The 25,514-nt window shown below is 40.2% G+C and overlaps 1 protein-coding gene across 2 annotated transcripts in view; it reads right to left on the bottom strand.

Moving 5' to 3' along the window:
* The window catches only part of grik2 (glutamate receptor, ionotropic, kainate 2), a 444,385-nt gene extending 437,455 nt beyond the window's left edge, over positions 1-6,930 (bottom strand). For both annotated transcript variants that reach the window (XM_033640493.2, XM_033640492.2), the window contains exons 1-2: positions 6,816-6,930; positions 3,547-3,976 (exon numbers count right to left, since the gene is read on the bottom strand). In XM_033640493.2, coding sequence (XP_033496384.1) covers positions 3,547-3,664 — 118 coding nt within the window. In that variant the 5' untranslated portion in view covers positions 3,665-3,976; positions 6,816-6,930. The remainder of the gene's footprint in view (positions 1-3,546; positions 3,977-6,815) is intronic.
* Between the last annotated feature and the right edge of the window lie 18,584 nt (positions 6,931-25,514).

Here is a 25,514-nt window from a genome sequence, read left to right as displayed (position 1 = left end):
TCTGCCCTGTTCCACCGTCCTTGTTCCCTGCACAGGTGATAATAAATATCATCTTAACCATATATTCATCTGATCCAAAGGTATTTTAAGAACTCATAATGAGAGTCTGTAAAATTCTTCTTTTTCATATCACAGGAGCTGGTCAGATTGATTAAAAACAGCAGCTGTGGCATTTTTACTCTGAGCAGTTTTTCTTGTGTTTGAATTTCAAAATGGAAATCCAATTTAGCCATCCATCACTCTCGCACCATAATTCTTCAAACGGCTGATAGAGCCGAACCATTTGCAAGCTCCTATTTTGAAGAATAGCTACTACAAATGAATGGTCAAAACACATCCGGAAATTTAATGTTGGGATTATTGCATTAATAGCGAGCTCTTTTCATGTCATTTGTCAGAGTCAAAGCTGCTCCCAGAAGCAGAGGAAATCCCATTTGTGAAGTCAAAATTCAATTGGTGGAGTTTACAGAGCACAGTTTTGACAGTGGGCAAGTTAAGGTGTGGCTTATATTGTGAGACTCTTGCACCTGTTTAAAGATACTCTCCTTCATCTCATCAATAATACTGCTACATTTCAAAAACTTGGGGATGTTAAGATAATATTTAGTGCTAAAACACAAGTGCAAATTATCCACAGTACTATGTCTACTTACATAAGCTACTTAGCCTGCTGACCTTCCACAATCAAGAATGCTATGCAGTCATTAAAAGGACACAAATAATACACATGAACATTGGTTTGCTCGTCATGAGGAGTTCCATTCCACTTGTGGCTGTGGGGGAACTTCGTCAAATTTCAGAAAATAACCTTGATGATGATGTCACCAGGGTCAGATGACCAGATGACAACATCAGAGCTCAAGAGTTCAAACTTTTACCAGAAAGTGACTGTAAAGTAGGACAGTGGAGTCTGAAAGACAGTGACTTTAACCAGGCCAGGAGGGTCTAGTGAAAGACACTGCTGAGTTGCATCATGGGAAGTGTAGGATCTAGTGTTTTTATAACCTCTGCTGCTTAGATTTTAAGCATTTGTTGTGTTATCAGCCCAGTAGCAAGAAGAAGATGTTGGCATTGTACATTTCTGCAAACTAGGGATACATTACATTTGTAGGTTTCATATGTATCACATTACATTTCCAAAGTAAGTATATGAGCTGACTTTGTCATTAGGAGGTGTACGAGATGGTAGATGGCAAGGCACCTAGAAGAGACAGCTGCTTTTTAGGCACCAAATTTGGGTGTTTTGAAGCAAACCATTGCTATTTTTTCAGCCAGGATAGTGCCACGAAAACTGTGTATATTTTAAGCCCAATGGTTTTGGTGCCTGAACCTACCCAAACATTTACCACTGCATTGTTGAAACGTAAAGTGTCAATGTATCCACTACATAGTAACATATAAATGTAACAGACCCATGGTTTGGATAGATGTACAATGCTGTTGATTGGGTTGTGTTTAATCTGTCTCTCAAAAGTGTCCCCACCTCTATTGAAGTGTCATACTCATTTGTTGGAGTGCTCCTTTCATAATTAGATTTATTTCTATTCTGACCAGTGTTCTTTCTTTGCGGCCCATGTTAGCTCAATCACTATAGTTATCTCCTAAGCCACTGACTCTCTCCTAGTGAATGTTTTCACAATTCAAACTGTTATATTCCATGATGAAACCTTAAACACACACACACATTAAAGGCCCACAGATGCCTGCTGAACAGATTTGTCAACACGCAAGTGGCTGATAGCTGATGAAAGTCCTCTGGCAAAGGAAGAGAGGAGGAATCATCGCAAGACGCGTGGTCCGACAGACAGATCCAGGTTGTGACTGCTCAGCTTCAGCCTTCTGACTGTGCTGCCATCAGATACAGGCCTATTTAATATTTAACCTGAGGAGCGGGGAAGGACCTTGATGAAATAATGGGATGTAATGGGGTACATGGTGTTTCCCCTCGGCACACTGTACTCCCCTCTACACACACACTGAAGGACTCAAAGCTGGGAGCCGGTCACCGTAATGCAAAGAGGCTTCGACTTCCCTGCACCTGCAGGCCAGAGGTTCGCAGGATTCCACATCTATCCATGTACACTTTGATTCAGCTCCTACAGCTCCATCAGCGGAAAAAATCAATCAGCACCTCATCAATTTGCATTCATGAATTAAAGACATGTAAATTGTGGATTTAATTGCGGAGGATTTTTCTTCTATATTCTGCAGTATCTGTGCTGTTTCCTTCAAGCCATACCAAACTGAAATGGTATGATTATTCAACAAAAAGTACATCTGTCAATATCAATATAACTGCATGCTGTTTATAGTGACAGCAATCTGTGTATACTTCTGTATCTGTGTACATTATTGGGATTGGCTTGTGTTTGTGTGCGCATCAGTGTATGTTTTCCTGATAAAATACAGATAAGATAAATTAAAACTTTTTTAATGATTTTGTGTCTGCAGCATTTGTCCTCCTTTCTTCAGTTATTTCCTGTGGTTGCAGCCACACTGTGTGCAAGTTAGTGGACTTAACTTCTTGCTACCGCTGGCCCCCGTGTTACAAACGTTGTCTTATTCAAACCCACAGACCTTATGTTGTGTACAAAATGATGCATGAAACATCAGGAATATTTCCATTCCGTACAACTAATGCATCTATAAAAATATGTGGACCTGAGGTGGAATATGTCCTGTATGAGCATCATATAGCTGCCCTGTGGTGGAGCAAACACTGTATTCCCATATAATGATGAAAGATTTGTTTTCTTACTTTGAAGCTGCTTATTGAGAATTTAGGAGGAAAATTATGGTTCAAAAGGTCATCTTAAAATTTCCCTTAAATCAGAATTATCACATTTTTAGAAGCATGTAGGCATATGAAAAAGTATTGTTTATTCTTTATTAAAAACTAAACAAAAAGAATCTACTGTAATAAATACTATTTAACTTTTTTCTGTTTTTCTCTGACGCATGTAAGCACACATACACCACTACCCTATGTACTGTACAAAATGAATTCTTGAATGAATGTGCTCAGCAAACACACTAAAGCCAATGCGTCACATCTGAAATCACCACATCCAGCACACACATGCGCACACACACACACACACACACACACACACACACACACACACACACACAAGTGGGTTACATGGACTCATGAACAGCTGACACTGTTCACACACACATGTTGTGGTGTGGTGTGAGGGGCTTTTTTATCTGCAACATTTTAAATTTTAAACTTTCTAAATAGCAACAAGTTAGAGGTCTCCTCCTCCTGGGTCATTTGTGTATCAATTTCTCTTTTTGGCAGCTTTACTCTGTAGTAGTGCAGGTCTGTGCCAACTCTTTGGATACACTACTCTCCTGTTATTGCTCCTAAAAAGCCGCGTTACACTGCAAATAACACTCAGAACGGCAACTTTCCCACAAGTGAGGAAAGGGAGGGAAAGTGAGTCTCCAACAGGTCGGGATGAGTGCAACATGCTTTCCGGGGATGGAAACACACCAATCAAACTTTCAGGGCTGCACGAGAGGGAAAAGAAGAAGACTCACCGAATCTCAAGACGTGTGGCATCCCATGAGAATATCCCACACAGTGTAATAGCAGCAGTAGAAGCCTGATGGTGCACCTGACTCTCGCATTAAGTATCAGCAGGGAGGTAATCTTCATGGTGCTTGTGTGTGGTGCACAGGATTGTTATTCCCTGAATCGGTATATTCCCCAGAATTATTTTCTCTTTCAACCCTTTAACGTGAATCAAGGCGGCTGGGCACCACCGGCGGGTTGGGCAACGCTTTCCCCACATCCATTAAGCAAAAAAAGAAAAAAAAAAAGAAAAAAAAGAGCACTGCGTGTCCAGCTCACTGCGCCAAGAAGAAACAGCCCTCCGACTCAGCTGAGGAAGATGATGGTGGAGGTGGTGGTGGTGGAGGTGGCTGGGCATCCATGTTAGGCAGGGCAGAGCTTGAGGAGATCCATCTACTGAAAGACACAGGCGGAGATTGGAGGGGGGTGAGAGGGGGAGAGCAGCGGAGGTGTGTGGAGATCCAGCGTGACCAAGTGAGAGAGCGAGTGAGCGAAGCGGCGGTCTCAGCAGCCTCGCCAGCCCGAGCTCCTCCTGCTGCACTGCCGCACAGCATCTGACGTCGAGCCAACACTAGTAGTGGGGGAGCGCACGGGGTGGATCGGGCATGTTTCTCGGCTACTGCTGACCACACTTCGCCCCTTGATCTATATCGCCTGCCCAAATTCTCATGCCTCCCCCCAACACTCCTCCTCCATCCTTCCCTTCCTTCTCTTTCCCTAATGTCGTGTCCCCGGCCGGCTAGCCGCCGCTCTCCGGTTTTCCTTCAGATTTTTTTTTTATTCCTCGCTTCGGTTCAATGGCCGTTACTGGCAGCGGAGCGCCGCCGTGCACAGCCGTATAAAAGCCAATCTATGAATTTTGAAAAAGATCGCCTGTGTTTGATCGGAGTCACCCAAGCTTGGACTCATGTGAGGGCTCCGTGAAGCAAAGCTGTCACTGTGCACTCAACAAGATGAATAGCCTCTGCTCACACCCTCACTCTTCTGGATTAGGAATTATTACTTTTTTATTATTATTTTCGACTTTTCCTCAGAGTGCACAGCCTGTTAGAAAAGAGTCAGCCCTCAACATCAAATTTTAATTTAATGTGTGTCTTCAATCTGACTTGTGATCGCAGGAAAGTGCAACATCGGCTGCCTTATATGACTATTGAATTACTGGCAAAGCTTACGTGGTCTGGAAGGTGAAGAAATTCAAGTGTTATATTCAGTATTTTGCCCAAAGGCTGGACTGTGACCTAAAGCATATTATTTACAAATAAATCTAAAAACGTCTAACAACATTTTGCAACAATGTGGGTTAAATTTACTGAATATCTAGATACACACGCACGCGCCATTGCTGAATTATTTGTAAATGTAAATGTGTATGCAAGATTTCAGTCATATTCTGGTTGGTTAATATGATGTACAATTTCTAAATGTTATATATTCCTTCTCTAAACTTCACAACTTAAACAGGAGCAAGAATATTGCCTATGTTGAGGTCAAGCTGGTGGAGAAAATAAAAAGTGGTCTCATATGCAAGCCGTCAGCAATAAATGAAAATTAATAGTATTTTAGGAAAACATTAAACTATGACATAATATCCTTTACACCTGTACTATAATCCGTTTTGTTGTTTTGGACAGCATCTGAAGAAGTAAACGGCTTAACGTCTAGGCCATTGTTTTAACCGAGTCTTTGCTCTTTGAGGAGTTTTTAGTACCACGGACAGTGAATCTGCTCTGGATCAACCTTTAGCATTGAGGCTGTTTGAGCAGCCTGGACAGAGGCTCTGTATTTTGAGACAAGTCTTCGTATTGATACGCTTTCAGCACCACAGACAGCGACTCCGCGGCCCCTTGTGTTTCTATTTATTTTGCCAGCTTCCTCTGCTCGCTTGCCTCCTTAATGAGCAGCGGGGGCATTCTGTTTGGACCCAGTCCATATGATGATACAGTTTATGCCTAAAGGTTAAATATTGTTTCACCACACCGCCTGCTTCCACATTAACATTCATTTACTGTGGCCAACACCCAAATAAATCCCCAACCTGACTGCCCAACATTTTTGAGGAAGCTGAAATGAACTAATATGTAAATTGTGTACACGGGTTTAATGTGATTATAAAAAAGATACTAACCTCATAATTAGAATGAAGCAGTTAGGACTTAATTTAAACTGCTGTGCAGTCCACACCTGGCACAACATGCAGGGGAACTTACAAGTTGTTTTCTCCTTGTTTGGGTGAGGGATAAGCTTCATTTTTATTTTTCAGAATAGCCGCAAATTTGTGAGGATGTCAGGAGGTTTCATGAGCCAATGAATGGAAAAAAACACGTCTGCGATTTGTTTGTCTCTCCGCGTGCCACGGGCAAATCGGCGCAGTAATTTAACGCGCATAGAGGTCATAATAAGAAGGAGCAGCTCTGAACTAATATCAAGAAAACAAAGCCGCAGTTCTGTGATGCCGTGCGTAACGGCCGCAAAGGTGCTTATTGAGTCTGCGGGGTTGGCAGGTGAAAAAAAACAGTTGGCACCGGTGCATAGACTCATCTTGATTTGTTTTATATTAAGCTCTTTTTGCACATAAAGCTACAACAAATGGCACTTTGTACATGTGAAAAGGGCTTTAAAACAGGCTGAGCGGAGCCCCTCCACCGAGCGACGTTGTGTGATGATAAAGTTGATTTAAAGCTAATGCGCTCATCAACTATAGGATTTAAATGCGCGTCTCGTCTCCGCCGAGTTCCCTTCCAGCCCCGTGAACTAGAGACGTTATCTACGGATCATTCATAAAGCGGATCACGGTAGGCATTTAACGATCCTCATAATGTCTTTCAACCCCACAACAGTGAAGGCATCAGCCCGGGGAGGAGGAGAAGGAGGAGGAGGAACCCGAAAAGGTGACAAGCGTCTCCAAATAGAGGTCGGGCAAAGACACGGGAGGTCAGTTATCTCCAAGGCTTATCAAACCACAAATCGGAGCCTCTTTCTGAGACATTTAAATGTTATTTTGGCTCTGGGCGCGCAGGTTAAAAGCGTCTTTGCCCCTAAAAACTCACGGATAAACTTCAAACCTGACCGGTGAGGTGTGTAACGGTGTTTTCTGCGCGTTTTGCCGGTTGGAATTTTTGAAAATCGGCCTCGTCTGTATCCAAATATCTAACCGGCTCCTGAAAAGATGTGACGCGCAAAATAAAGAGCTGTGCAAACATGTATATATGTGTAAAGTTTGAAAGAATTGGCTTACCCTAGGTAGAGCTGGAGCAGAGAAGAGTCACCAGAGCTGCACAAAGAAGTTGATTTGTTTCTATGGAGGAGCCGAGTCGCTTCCCCCGCACTTGCATCTGGTAGCGCTGCGCTACGGCCGTAGGGGAGACACGCCTCCTGTCGGGCGGCAGGACGCACTGCTTAAAGCAACAGGGGGGCACACACCGGACCAGGGGACTCACCGACACCGAGTCTGCGGTTTCCCCCGGCGGAGGAGACTGGGTGGCAGGTCGGACTGAGGCACATTATAATCCTTTATCCGCTGGATAGTTCAGCCCCGACACGCCTGTGGATATTTGAGCAAGTACATCAGTGCAATGCAGGGCTTTACGATTTGGGAATCAGGGGCGCTTTTTGGGTGTAAAAGTGTGATATGTCCATGCTACAGACTGGGTGAGCCCCAAACTGATCTGTCAGGAATGAATGCACCATACTGTGACACTATAGTATGATGACCTTTATCTAATGGTAATATCTGCTCGGTGTGCCGTCACTCCCCCACATATTTCATTTTACGCATTAAATGTAAGCAGGATGCAGTTTAATTTGCATTTGTGACAAGTCAAATAAGCGTTTAAACAGAGTTTAAAGAGGGAATGGGATGTCACTCGAGGTTTGGTGGTAAATTTTTATCAGAAATTCAGATTACAGCAGATCCCACTGTTTGGGCTTTAGGGGATTAACCCGGCGCTTGGTGAACCCAGCTATTTTGGTTCCTCACGCTCAGTTACAGGACGCAGTTTAATTTGCATTTATGACAAGCTATACAGACTTTCAAACTCAGTTTATGAAGTGTGTTTGAAAGCTGTTTGAAAATAGTTTACCAGTGTAATTAAGTTTTGTTAAAAGGGTAGAAGCAAAGAGAGTTATCAGTTATCCAAACTATGTGCAGTTTTTAAGGTTTGGTGGTTTCAATAAAAAAGCACAGATAACAACAGATTCCACTGTTTGGGATTTGGTATGTTAATTAAAGTTCACTTTTCTAGACCCATAAATTCCTTTTTAGAAGGAGCCAAAAATGAACGGCCTCAGTAAACTCAGACATATTGTTTCCAAGAACATAACCCTAACATTCCCAACACTCATGTTCAGTGTTAAATCACTCAGAATGTTACATCCAGAACCTTTTCATAAAAAATAAAGCACTGCAGGAGAGCTCTTTGAAATGATAAACATCTGCACAACGTTCTATGACTGTTGCAGTTCACAGCTGCCCACATTGTCAGAATTTGAAAGGTTATTGTGTTCTGAGATGAAAACATTCACAGGTAACAGAGAATAAACCTGAGTGGAGGATCAGTGTTGCATCTCAGGACGTCTTTTTAATCATCGTTATCAAATATCTGCTCAGTCACCCATCTTTCCTCCTATAAGAATGATTTACTGTATGCAGGAAGGACGCAGGTCATTTTGCATTTGTGACAACAGAAATTCAATCCCAGCTGATGGAGTGAATTTGTTTATCAGACTATTTATTTCTTGTCAAAAGATTAGAAGAAGAGAAGCTAAAAGGCATGCAAGCCTCGTATCAGTTCTACAAACTGCAGGCACAGTTCAAATGTTTGATGGTCAATTATATTAAATATACAGACTATATCAGATCACTTATGGCAGTGTTTCTCAACCAGGGGTCTGGGGACCCCCAGGGGTCCTTGAGGGAGTTCCAGGGGGTCCCCAGAAAAATGGGGAACCATTTATTTTCACTGTTTTATTCACTATAGAAGTGAGTGCAATGTGAGTACGAGTCATAAGAGTGACCATTACGATCAGAGGTTTCACTTCCTCAATGGTTATCTCCTCAACTGTAGTTGAGAACTGTAGAATTCTGGTCTTTATAATATCTAACAAGCAAAATCTTTACAGAAGGAGGTCCCTGAAGTGAAATCTTGTCAAACAGGGGTCCATGACCTAATCTGTATCAAATTTAGGGGTCCCTGACATGAAAAGGGTTGAGAACCACTGACTTCTAGTGTGAAGTTGATGGGAAACCTTTTCAGATGGACCAACAAGTTCCCCTGTAACATTCCCATCATTCATCTTCAGTGGTTTTAAAACTTGCTAAGATTGTTTGGGTGCTGAGACTGTTTAAAGCTAATAGTAAAGTCCTTCAGTGTGATGATTTCTTTAACTGTCAAATTTCCATCATAACTGCATTCCTGTCATAGGTGAACATCACACTCAATATCTAAAAGCATGTGCATTTGCCCCCCCCCCCCAAATAAAAACATTATTGAAGTAGCAGATGACTTTTTATTTTCGGAGTAAAGACTTTCCACTATAAATTGGTGCATAAAAATTCCCCACAATGCAGGAAATTAAGTGTTTGACCCTCCAAAATCTCACGCTTTTTATGTGGCAATTGATTAGATTTTATTGACACCAGTGCCATTATCAATTCTGCTTATCGGGCAGATCCTTTGTTGATTCCATTACTGATTCCTGATCAATTTTCTGCGTGGGAAAGAGCCAGCCCATACACGTTTTCAGCATCAGCACAGTTGTTTTATTCATCATGTAAAACAGATGAAATTTGATATTTTTGATCAGCATTTGTTTTTATGTAGGGTTTCTTAGTTATAGAAAAAACGACCAAGCCTGCCTGTGTGGTGCTCATGGTATTACTGGATATTTACCCTCGCTAAGAGACGGTTGGGAAGCAGTGGAGTTAGAGTTTCAGATACATGGCATTCCTGGAATTTGTTGCATAGAATGTTTCAGCGTATTGCTGTTGTTTCCATCCTTATTCGAAATGATCATTTTATAGACTTTTAGGTGGCACTGTTGAAATGAAGCCACACTTTGGACTGTTTCTTCCTCCCTGCCGTGACTCCTCCTTAGTTCACAACAGCTGTGATGCATGACTTTGACGTCATTGTGTTGCAGTGTACAAACTGTCAGAAAAACATGCTGGCATTGATAAAAGAAGCTGATAATCTCTGAGGCCTACAATTCCAGCGGCTTGGACAATTTCTTTCGGTTCTTAAAAGCTTACTTACACCCTGTATTCCTGTTAGTGTGGGGAAACATCACAAACATCTGTTAGACCACTAAGGGACACCAGAACCTTAATTAATGGTGAGCAGGATTAACTTGTTCAGTTTCAGAGACTTACATCATCATGACATACCTACATGCTTTAAGATTGATCTAAAACACAAGGCTTTTTTTTCATGTGTCTGTTCCTAATGTTTTAGGAACAGATGTGTTTGTATTGTTTCGGTGCAACTTTTTACACTGCCATTTTGGGCAGGTCTCCCTTGCAAAAAGAGGTTTCCATCCTCAATGGATTTCCAACTGGTAACTTTATGTCCTGTAACCTAAAGATTCCATTAATAGAAATAAAAATGGATGTTTTATTTCCAAAACTTTGTCCCTATATATATTGTACCATATGTAAAGGTCACATATCTAGTAAAATTTTTATATTGTATTTTCAGACTGTTTTGGAATGTTTTTCTTCTCCCAAAATTTGTCACTACTGAAAGATGTAATATTATATTATACAAAAATATATATATCAACCTGTTATGCTTGTTCCTTCCCTTGTTTAAAGATTTAAATTTTTACAAATTTTGACTGAAGGTTTTCACAATTAAATCTATAAAAATTAATATTTTAACAAATTTTGAAGTTCAAATTATAGAATTCTTCAAAATCTAAATGCAATCTTTCTTTGTAAAATGCATAACACTGATCAGATTGATTTCAGAGTTAATAATTGATGAAACAGAACATAAATGTAACCGATTAGCATCATAATACTTTAGTTGATAACTCAATATACTTTATTTTTTACAAAACACCCACTGTTTCGGTAGTGACTGTCCTGTTTTGGTAGTGACCATTATTCTGTTTTTAAGGTTGCATCATATTTCCTCAGATGTATGCCTTATGGTGGGAATTACAAATTCAAAGACAAATGTTTTGTGATCAATAAAACAATTTAATTTTTGAGAGGACAGAGCAGAGTATAGTAGAGCAGAGTAGAGCAGAGTAGAGCAAAGTAGAGCAGAGTAGAGCAGAATAGAGTAGAGCAGAGAAGAACATAGTAGAGTAGAGCAAAGTAGAGCAGAGTAGAACAGAGCAGAGCAGAATAGAGTAGAGAAGAGTAGAGTATAGAGTAGAGCAGAGTAGGGTAGAGAAGAATAGTTTACAGAGTAGAGCAGAGTATAGAGTAGAGCACAGCACAGTAGAGCAGATTATAGAGTAGAGCAGAACATAGTAGAGTAGAGCAGAGCAGAATAGAGTAGAGCAGAGCATAGTAGAGTAGAGCAGATTAGAGAAGAGTATAGTAGAGCAGAGTATAGTAAAGTAGAGCAAAGTAGAGCAGAGTAAAGCAGAGCGGAGTATATCAGAGTAGAGCAGAGTAGAACAGAGCAGAGCAAAATAGAGTAGAGCAAAGTAGAGTAGAGTAGAGCAGAACAGAGCAGAGTAGAGCAGAATAGAGTAGAGCAGAGTATAGTAGAGTAGAGCAGAGCAGAGTGGAGTGTAGAAGGGTAGAGTAGAGCAGAGTATAGTAGAGCAGAGTAGAACAGAGCAGAGTAGAGCAGAGTAGAACAGAGTATAGAGTATAGCAGAGCATAGTAGAGTAGAGCAGAGTATAGTAGAGTAGAGCAAAGCAGAGCAAAATAGAATAGAGTAGAGCATAGTAGAGTGGAGCAGATTATAGAATAGAGCAGAGTAGAGTAGAGTAGAGCAGAGCAAAGCAGAATAGAGTAGAGCATAGCAGAGTAGAGTAGAGTAGAGAATAGAGCAGAGCAGAATAGAGTAGACCAGAGCAGAGCAGAGCAGAGTAGAATAGAGTTGAGCATAGTAGAGTAGAGCAGATTATAGAATAGAGCAGAGTATAGTAGAGTAGAGCAGAGCAAAGCAGAGCAGAATAGAGTAGAGTAGAGTATAGAATAGAGCAGAGTGTAGTAGAGTAGAGCAGAGCAGAGCAGAATATAGTAGAGCATAGTAGAGCAGATTATAGAATAGAGCAGAGTATAGTAGAGTAGAGCAGAGTAGAGTAGAGAAGAGTATAGTAGAGCAGAGTATAGTAGAGTAGAGCAGAGTATAGCAGAGTAGAGCAAAGTAGAGCAGAGTAGGACAGAGCAGAGTAGACCAGGGTAGAGTAGAGAAGAGTAGAGAAGAGTATAGAGTAAAGCAGAGTAAAACAGAGTAGAGTAGAGAAGAGAAGAGTAGAGTATAGAGTAAAGCAGAGTAGAGAGTAAAGCAGAGTAGAGTAGACCAGGGTAGAGTAGAGCAGAGCAGAGCAGAGTAGAGCAGAGTAGAGTAGAGAAGAGTAGAGTATAGAGTAAAGCAGAGTAGAGAGTAAAGCAGGGTAGAGTAGAGCAGGGTAGAGTAGAGAAGAGTAGAGTATAGAGTAAAGCAGAGTAAAGCAGAGTAGAGTAGAGAAGAGTAGAGTATAGAGTAAAGCAGAGTAGAGAGTAAAGCAGAGTAGAGTAGACCAGGGTAGAGTAGAGCAGAGCAGAGCAAGACTTTGGACCACAAAAATATAGGGTTTAACTACTGACCATTCCATTTTGTCACTACCGAAATGATCATGTCACTACCGAAACTCTACCATAGGTTTCGGTAGTGACTGTTTCGGTAGTGACATTCCTAGCTATTTTTCAGGATAACTAAAGAATGTTAGCAGTCACGTAGCTAACAAGCACATGTTTGAAGAGTTGTTCACACAGAAAAACATAATATTTTGCATAAACCCCCCAAATTTTCACATAATTGAAGAGAACAAGTGTTCGGTAGTGACAACTTTAAAAGTTACACACTGATTTTCAGACGTTGGAAGACATTTATTTAAAAAATGATGGGAGTCAGCGACTTACCATGCAGCCATCTGGGACAGAGGTGCAGTACTACCCCCCTTCTCAGAAATTCAGGGGTGTGGCTAAAATCCAGACTCAACCAGAGTATTAAAACTCTTGTGTTTCAGTAGTGACTTGAAAACAAGGGACACTATTTTTTTTAGCATAGTTTCTTAATTTAAAATGAATCCCACAATATATCTAAATCTTTCAACTTCTGTTTAAACTTAATCACAAAGATGTTTTAAATTACACTTTTGATAAAAATATGAAAAATGTTTTAAGTGTTATTTACATGAATCGAATTTTAGAGGTCAGGGTTGGGGACAGCTACTTCCCAATAGAAAGTACCCTATAAATGGTGATTTTGTATATATTTAGCTTATCACTTTTTCATTTAATGTCCTGGGTTTAAATAGGTCATAACATAATCTTTGTAAATATCTATGTCTGATTACTCAATTTTATTATTTTTGTTGTTTTTTTGGTAAGGGACAGCACTTTGCACAAAATCGGTAGAATGCCCCATACATATATATATATATATATATATATATATATATATATATATATATATACAGCACAGGCCAAAAGTTTGGACACACCTTCTCATTCAATGCGTTTTCTTTATTTTCATGACTATTTACATTGTAGATTCTCACTGAAGGCATCAAAACTATGAATGAACACATGTGGAGTTATGTACTTAACAAAAAAAGGTGAAATAACTGAAAACATGTTTTATATTCTAGTTTCTTCAAAATAGCCACCCTTTGCTCTGATTACTGCTTTGCACACTCTTGGCATTCTCTCCATGAGCTTCAAGAGGTAGTCACCTGAAATGGGTTCCACTTCACAGGTGTGCCTTATCAGGGTTAATTAGTGGAATTTTCTTGCTTTATCAATGGGGTTGGGACCATCAGTTGTGTTGTGCAGAAGTCAGGTTAATACACAGCCGACAGCCCTATTGGACAACTGTTAAAATTCATATTATGGCAAGAACCAATCAGCTAACTAAAGAAAAACGAGTGGCCATCATTACTTTAAGAAATGAAGGTCAGTCAGTCCGGAAAATTGCAAAAACTTTAAATGTGTCCCCAAGTGGAGTCGCAAAAACCATCAAGCGCTACAACCAAACTGGCACACATGAGGACCGACCCAGGAAAGGAAGACCAAGAGTCACCTCTGCTTCTGAGGATAAGTTCATCCGAGTCACCAGCCTCAGAAATTGCAAGTTAACAGCAGCTCAGATCAGAGACCAGATGAATGCCACACAGAGTTCTAGCAGCAGACCCATCTCTAGAACAACTGTTAAGAGGAGACTGCGCGAATCAGGCCTTCATGGTCAAATAGCTGCTAGGAAACCACTGCTAAGGAGAGGCAACAAGCAGAAGAGATTTGTTTGGGCCAAGAAACACAAGGAATGGACATTAGACCAGTGGAAATCTGTGCTTTGGTCTGATGAGTCCAAATTTGAGATCTTTGGTTCCAACCGCCGTGTCTTTGTGAGACGCAGAAAAGGTGAACGGATGGATTCCACATGCCTGGTTCCCACTGTGAAGCATGGAGGAGGAGGTGTGATGGTGTGGGGGTGTTTTGCTGGTGACACTGTTGGGGATTTATTTCAAAATTGAAGGCACACTCAACCAGCATGGCTACCACAGCATCCTGCAGCGACATGCCATCCCATCCGGTTTGAGTTTAGTTGGACGATCATTTATTTTTCAACAGGACAATGACCCCAAACACACCTCCAGGCTGTGTAAGGGCTATTTGACCAAGAAGGAGAGTGATGGAGTGCTGCGGCAGATGACCTGGCCTCCACAGTCACCGGACCTGAACCCAATCGAGATGGTTTGGGGTGAGCTGGACCGCAGAGTGAAGGCAAAGGGGCCAACAAGTGCTAAACACCTCTGGGAACTCCTTCAAGACTGTTGGAAAACCATTTCAGGTGACTACCTCTTGAAGCTCATGGAGAGAATGCCAAGAGTGTGCAAAGCAGTAATCAGAGCAAAGGGTGGCTATTTTGAAGAAACTAGAATATAAAACATGTTTTCAGTTATTTCACCTTTTTATGTTAAGTACATAACTCCACATGTGTTCATTCATAGTTTTGATGCCTTCAGTGAGAATCTACAATGTAAATAGTCATGAAAATAAAGAAAATGCATTGAATGAGAAGGTGTGTCCAAACTTTTGGCCTGTACTGTATATATATATATACATATATATATATATATATATATATATATATATATATATATATATATATATATATACAGATATCTTTAAAATAGTGGTTGTGCAAAGAAAATCTAATTTTATTCCATATTGTTTTATTCCAGTGTGTTCAGGCAAGAACCTGTTATGTCAGACATCATTGACGCTGATTGGATAACATAAAATATCAATGCATGAATTACTCTAACAATGGAGCATATTTCAAACAATTTTTTTCATGATATGCAACAGATGTTTTCCTTGAAACCAATGAAAATCTCTGGCTGTGTGGTTAAAAGCTTATCTCTGCTTCAATTTGTGTTTAGAGGAGCAGGTGACAATATCTTGACATTAGATGAGATAATGTCTTTCAGTTCTTAAAAAATCTTGATCCATCTTCATTTGCACAGAAACAACTGAAATTATCTCCTACGCTTGGCAAAGTCCTTTTCTTCACATTCAATGCATGAATAATTGACTTGTTAAGATAGAAAGACTATTTTTTTTCGCAGTACGCCACTAGACTTGAACACTTCTCTCATTTTGTTTCAGCATATCGGGGCCAATCAAAAGGCTGGATCAGAAATGAGGGGAACAAAGTGAGGCCATCAGACAGAAATAACTGCAACAAGATATACAATTTAGCGGTGAAGGAGCGCTTCCCTGCAGTGATGGAGGCCTGATCTGAGGCCACAGTCTGGAGGCGAAATGAAAGGGAGCTTTGATCGCCCCACCCCACCAGCACACCCACCCTTACCCCACCCCCCCACAGTGTGCAGCATGAAAAGTTGAATTGTGGGGGCTACAAATAAATAGTCAATGACAGCTCTGTGATTCAACAAGCTCTACCACTCTCATCCAAGGGACATAAAAGGGGCTGAAATCCCTGTACACATAAGATAAGATGAGATAAGATAACATAAGCTAAAATATTTTAGAGCTGAATTATTCAGTCTGACTGGGAGTGATGTAAATTTGAATTGGTGATGTTATTTGTGAACACTAATAAATGATGAACAGTTGATTGTAAACACAGGGGGACATTTTCTTAACATTCTCCTATTTGGTAAAAACTTTCCATGAAGACCACATCTATGATGCATTTTAAGGCCACTCATAGTGAATTATAATGCATTTATAAAGCTCTATGACTGTGCTCATTAACACACATAATGCTTACTGATGCACTATATCAACAGTCATAAAAACATTGTAGAGGTTGACTGATGGGGGTTTTGTTGCATTATGAATACCTATACTTGTACACACCTCAACAATCACCTCATCACCTCATTAATGTCTATCATACACTAGAATCCTGTGAAAATACTTTGAAAAGACTTAAGTCTGACAGCCTATGTTTCACAGACACAAGGTCTTGCATGAAAACCAACTATCCCTTTTGTCTAACCATTATCTTACACAGATCATGTAAATATACTTTTGAATTTGGCCTTAAACGTTTGTAAACTCCTGTTCCACCTGCTTTATTGTTTCTGACCTGCCACATGTATTCATACTCGTGCACGCAGAACAGACGCGCGCGCACACACACACACACACACACACACACACACACACACACACCTTTTGTTTATTTTTCTTAAGTAAGGTTCATTAGGATATATTATGTTTTGTGTTTGCTTTTACATTTTTAATGAATAGTTTTAGAATATATATGCTGTCTGTTTAACAGAAAGTGAACCCTGTGAGCCTCTTCTATGCAGAACCCCCTCAGTCGTTACTCTTGATATGGTAACTTTGGTTATGGTTATCATTTTAATTATTAATCAGAGTTCCAAATTGATAGTAAATTTTAGGAGACTACATTAATGAATTGGTTATTATTTTCCCTTTGCAAACTGGTTGTACCCTGAGGTGATTTAGTGTAAATTAAATCATAATAATTATATAATTATAATTAATTAATTATTTTTGACAGACGTTTTATTTTTTAACCTAAAGTACTGAAGGCTGAAAAACCTTCACCACTCTGAATGTGCAGCATTCATTTGAATTAGGGGCACTGGAATTGTAATCAGTTCCTAGTGGGGATCCATGGGTTGGAATAGAACCCACTCTGGTCAGGTTGAAACCCAGGACATTGTAAATGCTAACATGCACTGCACACGTAAATACATTTGAAAATAACTTATAACCACCATTACACAGGATGTGAAATGATCTCAAATGTTGCTTTGATTGTGACACATTTAAACATTTCATTCCTTTATTCTATTTTCAGCTAAATGTTTCCTCTGTCTCAGTTGTTTCAGTTCCGCTGTAGCGGAAATGAAACACTGCTGGTTATATGTGTATTTACAGAGAGGAATTAGCCAGTTAAGTGCTCTTATTGCATGCATTTTCAACCCATCTCTGACACAGTGGTGTCACTGCTGCAGTCACCAGTGCAGTTCTCTCAAGCTGACACCCTGACATGTAAAAACCATCAAGTGTCAGGCTTAAAAGGGTCATTTTTAATATATTCTGCAGCACACAGAATTGGTCCACGGCCCTGTCAAAGTACTCTTATAATTGCTTTAAACACTCTCACGGCTGGAAGTTGTATAGAAAAGAATCATTCTGTTTCAAGCCTGTTCAGTAGACTTCATTCTGCCAAAGACTCTAATTTAGAGTGATTTACTGTTTCTGAAAACAAATCAAGAAGCTAATGAAGTAAGCAGACCACTAAATGGAGCTAGGATCATCACAGTCCTTTATTTACTGAAGGGAGCTTCAATTTTAGTTTTTTTCCAAAGACATTTCAGCTGATCCTGAGGCAGTTTGCACCAGTGTCTATAATACAAAACAACCACTATGTCCTGCACTGATGATGTAGTCCTTATCAGGATGCATTAGGAAACATTAGCTTTTACACTACAAAAGTACGTGGTGAAATGTGTCCCAGACCATTGTTGGGATTCACAGAACCACAGATGATTTATCATTTGGTAAAATCATCACTGGACATTTAAAGGCTTTTTCCTCTGCATGCTCTTTGTCTTCAAACAAAGAGAGCTAGGTGACACCCATCTCCACAGGAGGTCTCACCTCACACCTCAGTGAGACACAAGTCTCACAACTTGATTGGACAGTACTGTTACAGTGACATGCCCCTCTGTGATGTCACCAAACTCTAAGCTAAGTCCTGCTCCTTTCAATCCTTCTCTCTTGCTCTGGAGCTACAACAGCTCACAGCTCTCTTGCTCTACAGCTGCGGAACAGCTCACACCTCTTTCCGGCTGGGCCTGGAACAGCACAGAGGCCCAGACCCTTGCTCCATAGCCCAAACCACTAAAGGGAGGGCAATTGATCATAGACTCTCTTTCAAACACAAGGTTTGCAACTAGCTTTCCAGCAACAAGGAACTAAGTGAGTTAGCACCCAGCGTCTAACTCTGCAAGGACCCCGAGCGACCAGCTTCCTCGGAGTTTCACCTTTGGAACAAAGGACCCAACAAAGACTGCACCTGGAACCATCTTCCCAGCCTTCTTCTGCCGGCTAACAAAGCAGTACACCACCAAGTGACTCTTTCTCCCATCCATTCAAGGATCGGTAATGTAACAACTGGGCATAGCTTATCACAGCTTTACAGGCTAAGCAAGACTGTTTAACTTGTTGTATGTGATTTGATGCTGTTTACTGAGTAATTGTTGTGATTGTTTGCAGTTAGGTCATTGATTAGTTGACTTCGCCAAAGCTAAGTGTTTAGTTTGCTAATGTTGTTCACAAACAGATTCTTGCACACAACTAAACAATCTCTGCACTAATCCAGACCGTTTGCAACACAAATCACATTCACATAGACTCATTAACAGACAGGCTTTCAACAGAGCTACACCCAAACAGGCATCTCAAAGTTCCCGCTTGTTTTCCTTTGTCTTTGTCCTGACCACACGGTCAGACAAACACCTCCCCCAACCTGAAGCCAGCTTTGATTCGGCCATCTTGTAGTTCCCTGTTGTCAGCCATTTTGTTTTGTAGGCCAAACGGCTCTTTGATCACCACACCCACCTTTGTCTTTCTCTTTTCTCTCTTGCACACACACACACACACACACACACATATACACACCAAGCTTGTATATAGTTAGTTAGAATTTGTGTGTTTTGGTTTGAATTTGCTAATTTGTGAATAAATATCATTCTTTGGAATCATACCTGCTGTCTGCTTAATGTTGCACAAGAGTGAATGAATAGTCAACCTTTGCTGCGTCAAGAACTCCGAAATCCTTTAGGCATTACCGTTAAGTTTGGTTGTTGTCATTAATTTAATTATTAATCAAAACTCCAAATTAATAGTTTAGCGTATTTTATGAGACTGATATCTTTAACTGCCTATCATTTTTCCCTTTACGGGAATGGCGCCCCACGAGGTGATTTAATGTTAATTAAGTCACATTATTTAACACAATTATTAATTATTATTAATAATTATTAATTATTTCCGATAGCCAATTAAATCCCTACATATTTGGTGCCCCTTGGTGAGGCCTAATATGTTGATCCCAACGTATTTGGTGCCGCCGTGTGAAGCTCGAATTTAATTTCCAACACCATCTCAGCAAGTGGCTTGAGGGATCAGATCACAATACATCTTGGTGATGGTTTAAACTTGTATTTAGTGCTGTCCACTTGTGATCTGATCACCTAAGATGCATGTTCATATCAGGTAAAAACAGGAAACAGGCCCATACAACATGTCATCTGGTCATGGTGCTGCCGTAGGATATAATGTTAGCAAAGCCTCTAAAAAGGTTTAAGCCCAGCACAGACCAAAGATTTGCAACAACATGAAACCGTTTTAGAACGCTGCAGAGAAAAGTTGCAGCAGTATGAACTGGATGGTCTGAGCTCAACTCAAGCCAGCTGCCATTGTCTCTTGCAACTCAGCTGGTCAAATCACTGGTGGCTGGTTTTAGAATGTAGAGCACATCACCTGTTTCTATAGCCAATTGGCTTGTCGTGAAGTCTGCTGGTCAAGTCAAAATAACTGCAGATGTCATGTTGGCTTGCTTTGGCAGGTGCACTGACCCCACCAAGCCCTCCATTTCCATCCTCACAGTGTGCCTGTGTCTAACGGTGGGTTGCTGTTGCTGCTTGCTGTATGTGCTTGCTGTATGTCCCATGACCAGAACACAACAGAGGGGTTAAGATTGATGGAAAGGACTGGTTTAGGTAATGCGCTTATTTGCTTTCTGGCTATGAGTTTAAGATCATTCTCATGTCTCTGTGCTTTGGTGCTGAATGTTAGCAGAGTCAGCTGAACCACCTTCGAACCAAACGCTGGTACAACCTCATCTACTGCCGTCAGCTGGCAGAGATGTCAGGAGAGACACTCTGTGGTGTGCTAGAGTTTTATAACTGAGCTAAGACCAGGGCAGAAACTTTTTATTTCTGACTGTTTGGAAATCTGATGGTATCGGCAGGAAAAAAGTCAACCACAACTGGTAATGTGGAAAATTCTGGTTCAGGTACAGCACTTGTGTGATTTAATATTATACCATATATTCAGTGTCATCCAAACCTTTTTAAAGTAAAAAGAGTTTATACCTGTTCTGAATGGACTGCTGTCGCAGCCACCTGTCGTTTCCATGTCTTTGAAGTCTGGAAGCAGTATATCCTACATATGGGAAGAAGGGTGAACACTTCATGGAAGTCTCTCCTCAAAGACATTCATGTGTTGCACTCTGTTGTTCACTTAAGTAAAGTTTGTGTTTGAAGAATAAAAAAGGGAGCTTGAGGGAGGAGTTCAATCCCTGCCTTCTCTCACACCACATGTCTGACCAATCACTGCCTAGCATTTGTTTGAGCTATGCTTAAAGAATATATGAGTAGCGCTTGAGCACCACTGAAGCTTCCAGTCCTTTCAGTCCACACCGATTCCAATCTATGTTTGACCATCAGTGTCCTCAGCAAAGACAACAGCAGCTGGCTGCCCTCACCAGAGGTCCTGAGAAATGTATTGGAACTTAATAGTTTTGAAGCAGACTCCAAGAGAAGTATACAGGAAGAAAATAGCATTGTTTTTAATATGTATTGATTAATGAATTTAATTGATAAGTCATTACAGATATTGATATTAAGTTCACAACAAACAAACAGCAGAAGATTGGTGTGATTTAAACAGCCGTCTGTGGAGATTACCTTTCAATAGCATGTCAAAGAGAAAAGAATAGATTGATGACAACATGGTGATGGGGGGCACAGTGACTACCTGCAGTGACAGATTTGATAAAATGGACACATCTTCACATCAAAAATGCTTCTAAAAAATAAGAAGAGCCCATAATGCCACACTACTTTCACCTTTGACTCAATGGACAGAACATTTTTTGCACAGCCACAAGGTCACTTGTCAGGAAAACATTGACATACAGTAGGTTATTTTAAGCATTTCAACAAGCAGCCAGCACTGCTGCTTTTCTGGTGAATGCATATTTTTTGTTCAAGTAGAAATTTTGGTAACGAAAGGTCAAGGGGTGGCCAAGTTCATTATATATATATCCAGCTCTGGACTCAAGTGTTGGAAAAAATAATTATAATAAATAGTATAACAGTTTAATGTTGCAAAAGGGTGTTTTTTTTCTCCACCCTTCTTAAAAAGGCATTATTCTTGGTGATAAAACCAACACCAGCATTGATATAGGTTGCTAGCCATCTAATGTTACTTTGCTCTGATCTGCTGGGTATGAAACACACCTTGGGCTGCAAATCTTAGTGATAACATTTCTATAGTAACAGTGTTCACTCTGAGTGATGTGCACTGGCTAAAGCTTATCTGTAGTAGGGGTGGGCATTTTAAGTAACTTCCATATTCAAGTACTCACATTAAATTATTATAGAGTACTCAAGTAATCGCAAAAAAATCAGAATAGGAGCGTGGTGGACCAAATATGGAAAACATGTACAATGTGAAAAGCATTTATTAAACAACCAGGCTTTAGTTAGCTTACTAAGCCATAAATTCAAAGTTAACATAAGAAAAACCAGCAAATGTCTTGTCAATGCAATTACAAAGGTTAGACGAAGCACTGAAGGACCATCTCCAGTGTCCAGAGCCTCTCTCCTCCCAGTCAGTTGAATGTCTGCCCATTTAGCATGAGTTAACGCAGCAGCAGCTGCTGACATCCAACACTGAGCCGTTATATGTTTCCAACAAATTCACAGCAACATGAAAATGACTCGACTCTGTTGCTAAAGCCATTAATAACTGTTAGGTATTGTTTGTTGTGTGATGCTAACAGTAAGCCCTGTCACTCTGTGTGTGTGTGTGTGTGTGTGTGTGTGTGTGTGTGTGTGTGTGTATTACTAGGGCTGTCAAAATAATGTTAATTTTGATTACTTCATCACAGAAAAAATAACGTGTTAGATTAATGCTGATTAATCGTGTTCAGTGGCTACAGTGGCTTTGTCACATGATTGAGGCAGATGAGATGATGCTGCTTGGGCCCCATGAATGGAACATTTACATTTTAAAAAAGCCCAGATGGAACAGATGATAGGAGCACTGTTTGCTGCAATTTCTGCAGTAAGGGATTTTAGTACCATTGGAGTACTGCAAGCTGAAATATCACCTAAACGCAAAGCATTTAGCAGTTAACCCAGAGGTCCAAGCTAGCGCAGCCTCTGATGCTAACGCTACCAGCCAGCCTTGTCAAGTCACATTCAACCAGGCGTTCCAACGCAAACTGAGTAAGTCTGTCTGTGACCAACTAACTAACTCACTAATGGACTGCAGACAAGTTTTGGTGGTAGAGGACAGGGGGGTCCGTGCATGAAGTATAATTCATCTGCACTGTTCATGTTGTGTAATGAAAAGTCCCACTTTTGGAGGTATTTCCTATTTCATTGTCGTAAGACTTGTAATGCAATTCAGCGCGTCAAAGCGTCCGCTTGTTCCTTTATCCAACTTGTACAATGAAAATTGAAAAAGGAAGTCGAGAGCCGGAAACAGCCTTCAAAGTAAAAGTTGCGCATTGCTGTGAAGCGTGTTGGCTGCAGCGGTCAATTCAAGGAGAGCGAAACAAAATAAATACAACTAACAACAAATAGCCTAAATAATTAACATCATTCATAACTGTTATACAATGATATTTCCGCCACTTTCTCACAACTGAGAGAGATGACCACCGGGGATTTTCAAAGTAAACACACCGTGTTTGAGACGCACTGCTGCTGCAGTCATGAAGTAAGTCAAACTTTGTTGTTGTTGATCTTATCTACTAAACGTCTCCAACCCAACACTGTTTAAATTGTTGACCTGCCAGCAGTGTAGCTAACTGCTAGCTACAGAAGATAACTAATGCTAACAATGCTAATTTGTTAGCAGGTAACCTAGCTAGCTGTTGTAGCTAATAAACAGCCGTTGTATGCTAACCTTAACTTACTCGTTTGTTATTATCAGCTGTTTTGCACCTCATTTGAACATTTGCTCATAAGTCTGTGTGAAATGTCTACATTTATGGTAGACCTTACTGGTCATATAAGTAAGGACATAGAAGTGTTTTGATATGCATTTTTGATTTATTAAACTCTAGTGTGGTCTGTGTTCACAAATGTGTATATTACCAGCAGTGTTTGTGCATGTAGACTGCAAAGCAAAGAAATGTTCTAGATAATATAATAAATGTCATGTGTCCCTATAATTGTGCATATAACCCTGCACAATGTACAGCTCTGTCATACAGATCTGTCATATTTTTCACATTAACCCTGCACAATTCTACAGCTCTGTCACCCATGGTAAAACAATAATATTCTGCATATTCTGTATATACTACACACACTGTTTCTTATTGTAAATTGTTTTTTCCTGTTTATCACCAGGGCAGGGGAGATATACATGTCCTCTGGGATCACAGAGTTCAGACATCGTGACTAAAGTTTGTTTTAATTGGTCAAATGATCTTGGGTCCACTAAAATTGGGGACTTTGGTAAAAACTAAAGCTACAATTAATACACTGTTCATCTGCGGATGTACAGTAAACACCATCAAAGAGGAAAGATGAACCTCGGTCATATATTTTCTTTATGCAGTCTTTATGTAAAACATCTGTTTTAAACCTAAAAAAACATTTTCTTTTATTACAGAGTTTCCAGAGGACCAGAGTAGAGAGCTTGTGAGACACTAGGAGAGGCAGATGTGGATGGAGTGTCACTCACCTCAGAAGGAGTGAAGGAGTTTCAACATGTCTGCTTTCTGAGTCCCAAACTGTACCTACTAAAAGTGGCTTTCACAGCGAAACACAGCTAGCTTTTCAGTGCAAAGGAAAGGACTAAGACACACATGGTGCTGGGTCTTTACAGATATTGAAAAAATTATAATAAATGGGTTTAGAACACAGGCTTGCTTAATTCTTCTGTAAGAAAGGATGCAGAGATCCAAAGAGGCACCACACAGCATAATGCCAGATGTCTTATCAAAGCATGACAAGATATGTGATATCAGTACAAACAATTGTAAACAAGAAGTAAGAAATCCAAGGCACTTTGAGTTCTGAGTGTATTAAATACACATTAAGTAAGAGTACATTGATTGAGTTTTGTATTTAAGAACTGTCTTTTAATTTACTGGATGATCAGAAGAGATGGTTAATCTTTGTACAGTGCCCACATGAAACATGTACAGTAGCTCATACTGGTCCCAGAAAATGCAGTCATTAAAAATCACTGTGGTATTGTATTTGTTGTTTGTATTCATCAGTGATGGTGTACACAACATGGTCTAATTATGTCAGTTAAAAATGCAGCAATTCATGAAATAAAGTTAATTTTACTGGTGTATTGTACCCTCTCTTGCCATAGTTAAAAGCCTATTAAAATGCAAAATGTCTTAAATAAGTGGAGGGAGTTATCAAATACCCACTAACTTAAAGAAATAGTGTGTTGTAGGATGTGTAGATTGTTATGAATAATGGGTGAATATTTTATTGGAATTTGGAATCCCTCTGTGTGTTTATATATTTACTTTTAATCCGCTCCGTTGTCTTTTTAAAGTTAACATATCGCACCGTCATTTCAAACTCAACACTTGTTTCAAATTAAAAGCACCTTATAACCTCGGCTGAGAGAAACATTTGTCAGAACTTCCTGTGGAAGATACAGTAGCTTGATAGTTTACATAATGGCGCTTCAAATGTAGCTCCTGCCATCTGCTGACGCTTTTAGGTGACTACAACAACATGTCGGCTGGCACATGAACAGACACAGTTCTGGCAGTGACTCAAATAATAGTCAAAGTAATAAAAACAGGACAAGAATAACCCGATGACATCACACACACCATGAAAGACGACCGGGGAAAATTGGTGAGTACCAGCATGTAGCGTGTACCAGGCATAATGCAAGTCCTGAGTCTGAAATATGTCTGTCAGCGAGTCCTACTCCACCTATTTAGACTCCACCGTAGACAACGGCAGCATTTCTCCGACCACGTAGCGAGCCACAAGCTTCCTGGCTTCTTTCAGACTGATAGGTTTAACGTTATCTCCGTTATTAGAACCAAACGACAGCCGTTGCTGTTTCGGAGCTGAAGGACCAGCATTCTAAAAGTAACGGAAGTAACTGATGTCTTGTTTGAAAATGTTCTTAAGTATTTGATAACTTAAACAGCAAACTAACGTGTTAGGTTACTCGTTACTGCAAAA

The sequence above is a fragment of the Epinephelus lanceolatus genome, chromosome 10, assembly GCF_041903045.1.
Source record: "Epinephelus lanceolatus isolate andai-2023 chromosome 10, ASM4190304v1, whole genome shotgun sequence".
NCBI lineage: Eukaryota > Metazoa > Chordata > Actinopteri > Perciformes > Serranidae > Epinephelus > Epinephelus lanceolatus.
This window is presented reverse-complemented; position numbering and strand designations above follow the sequence as displayed.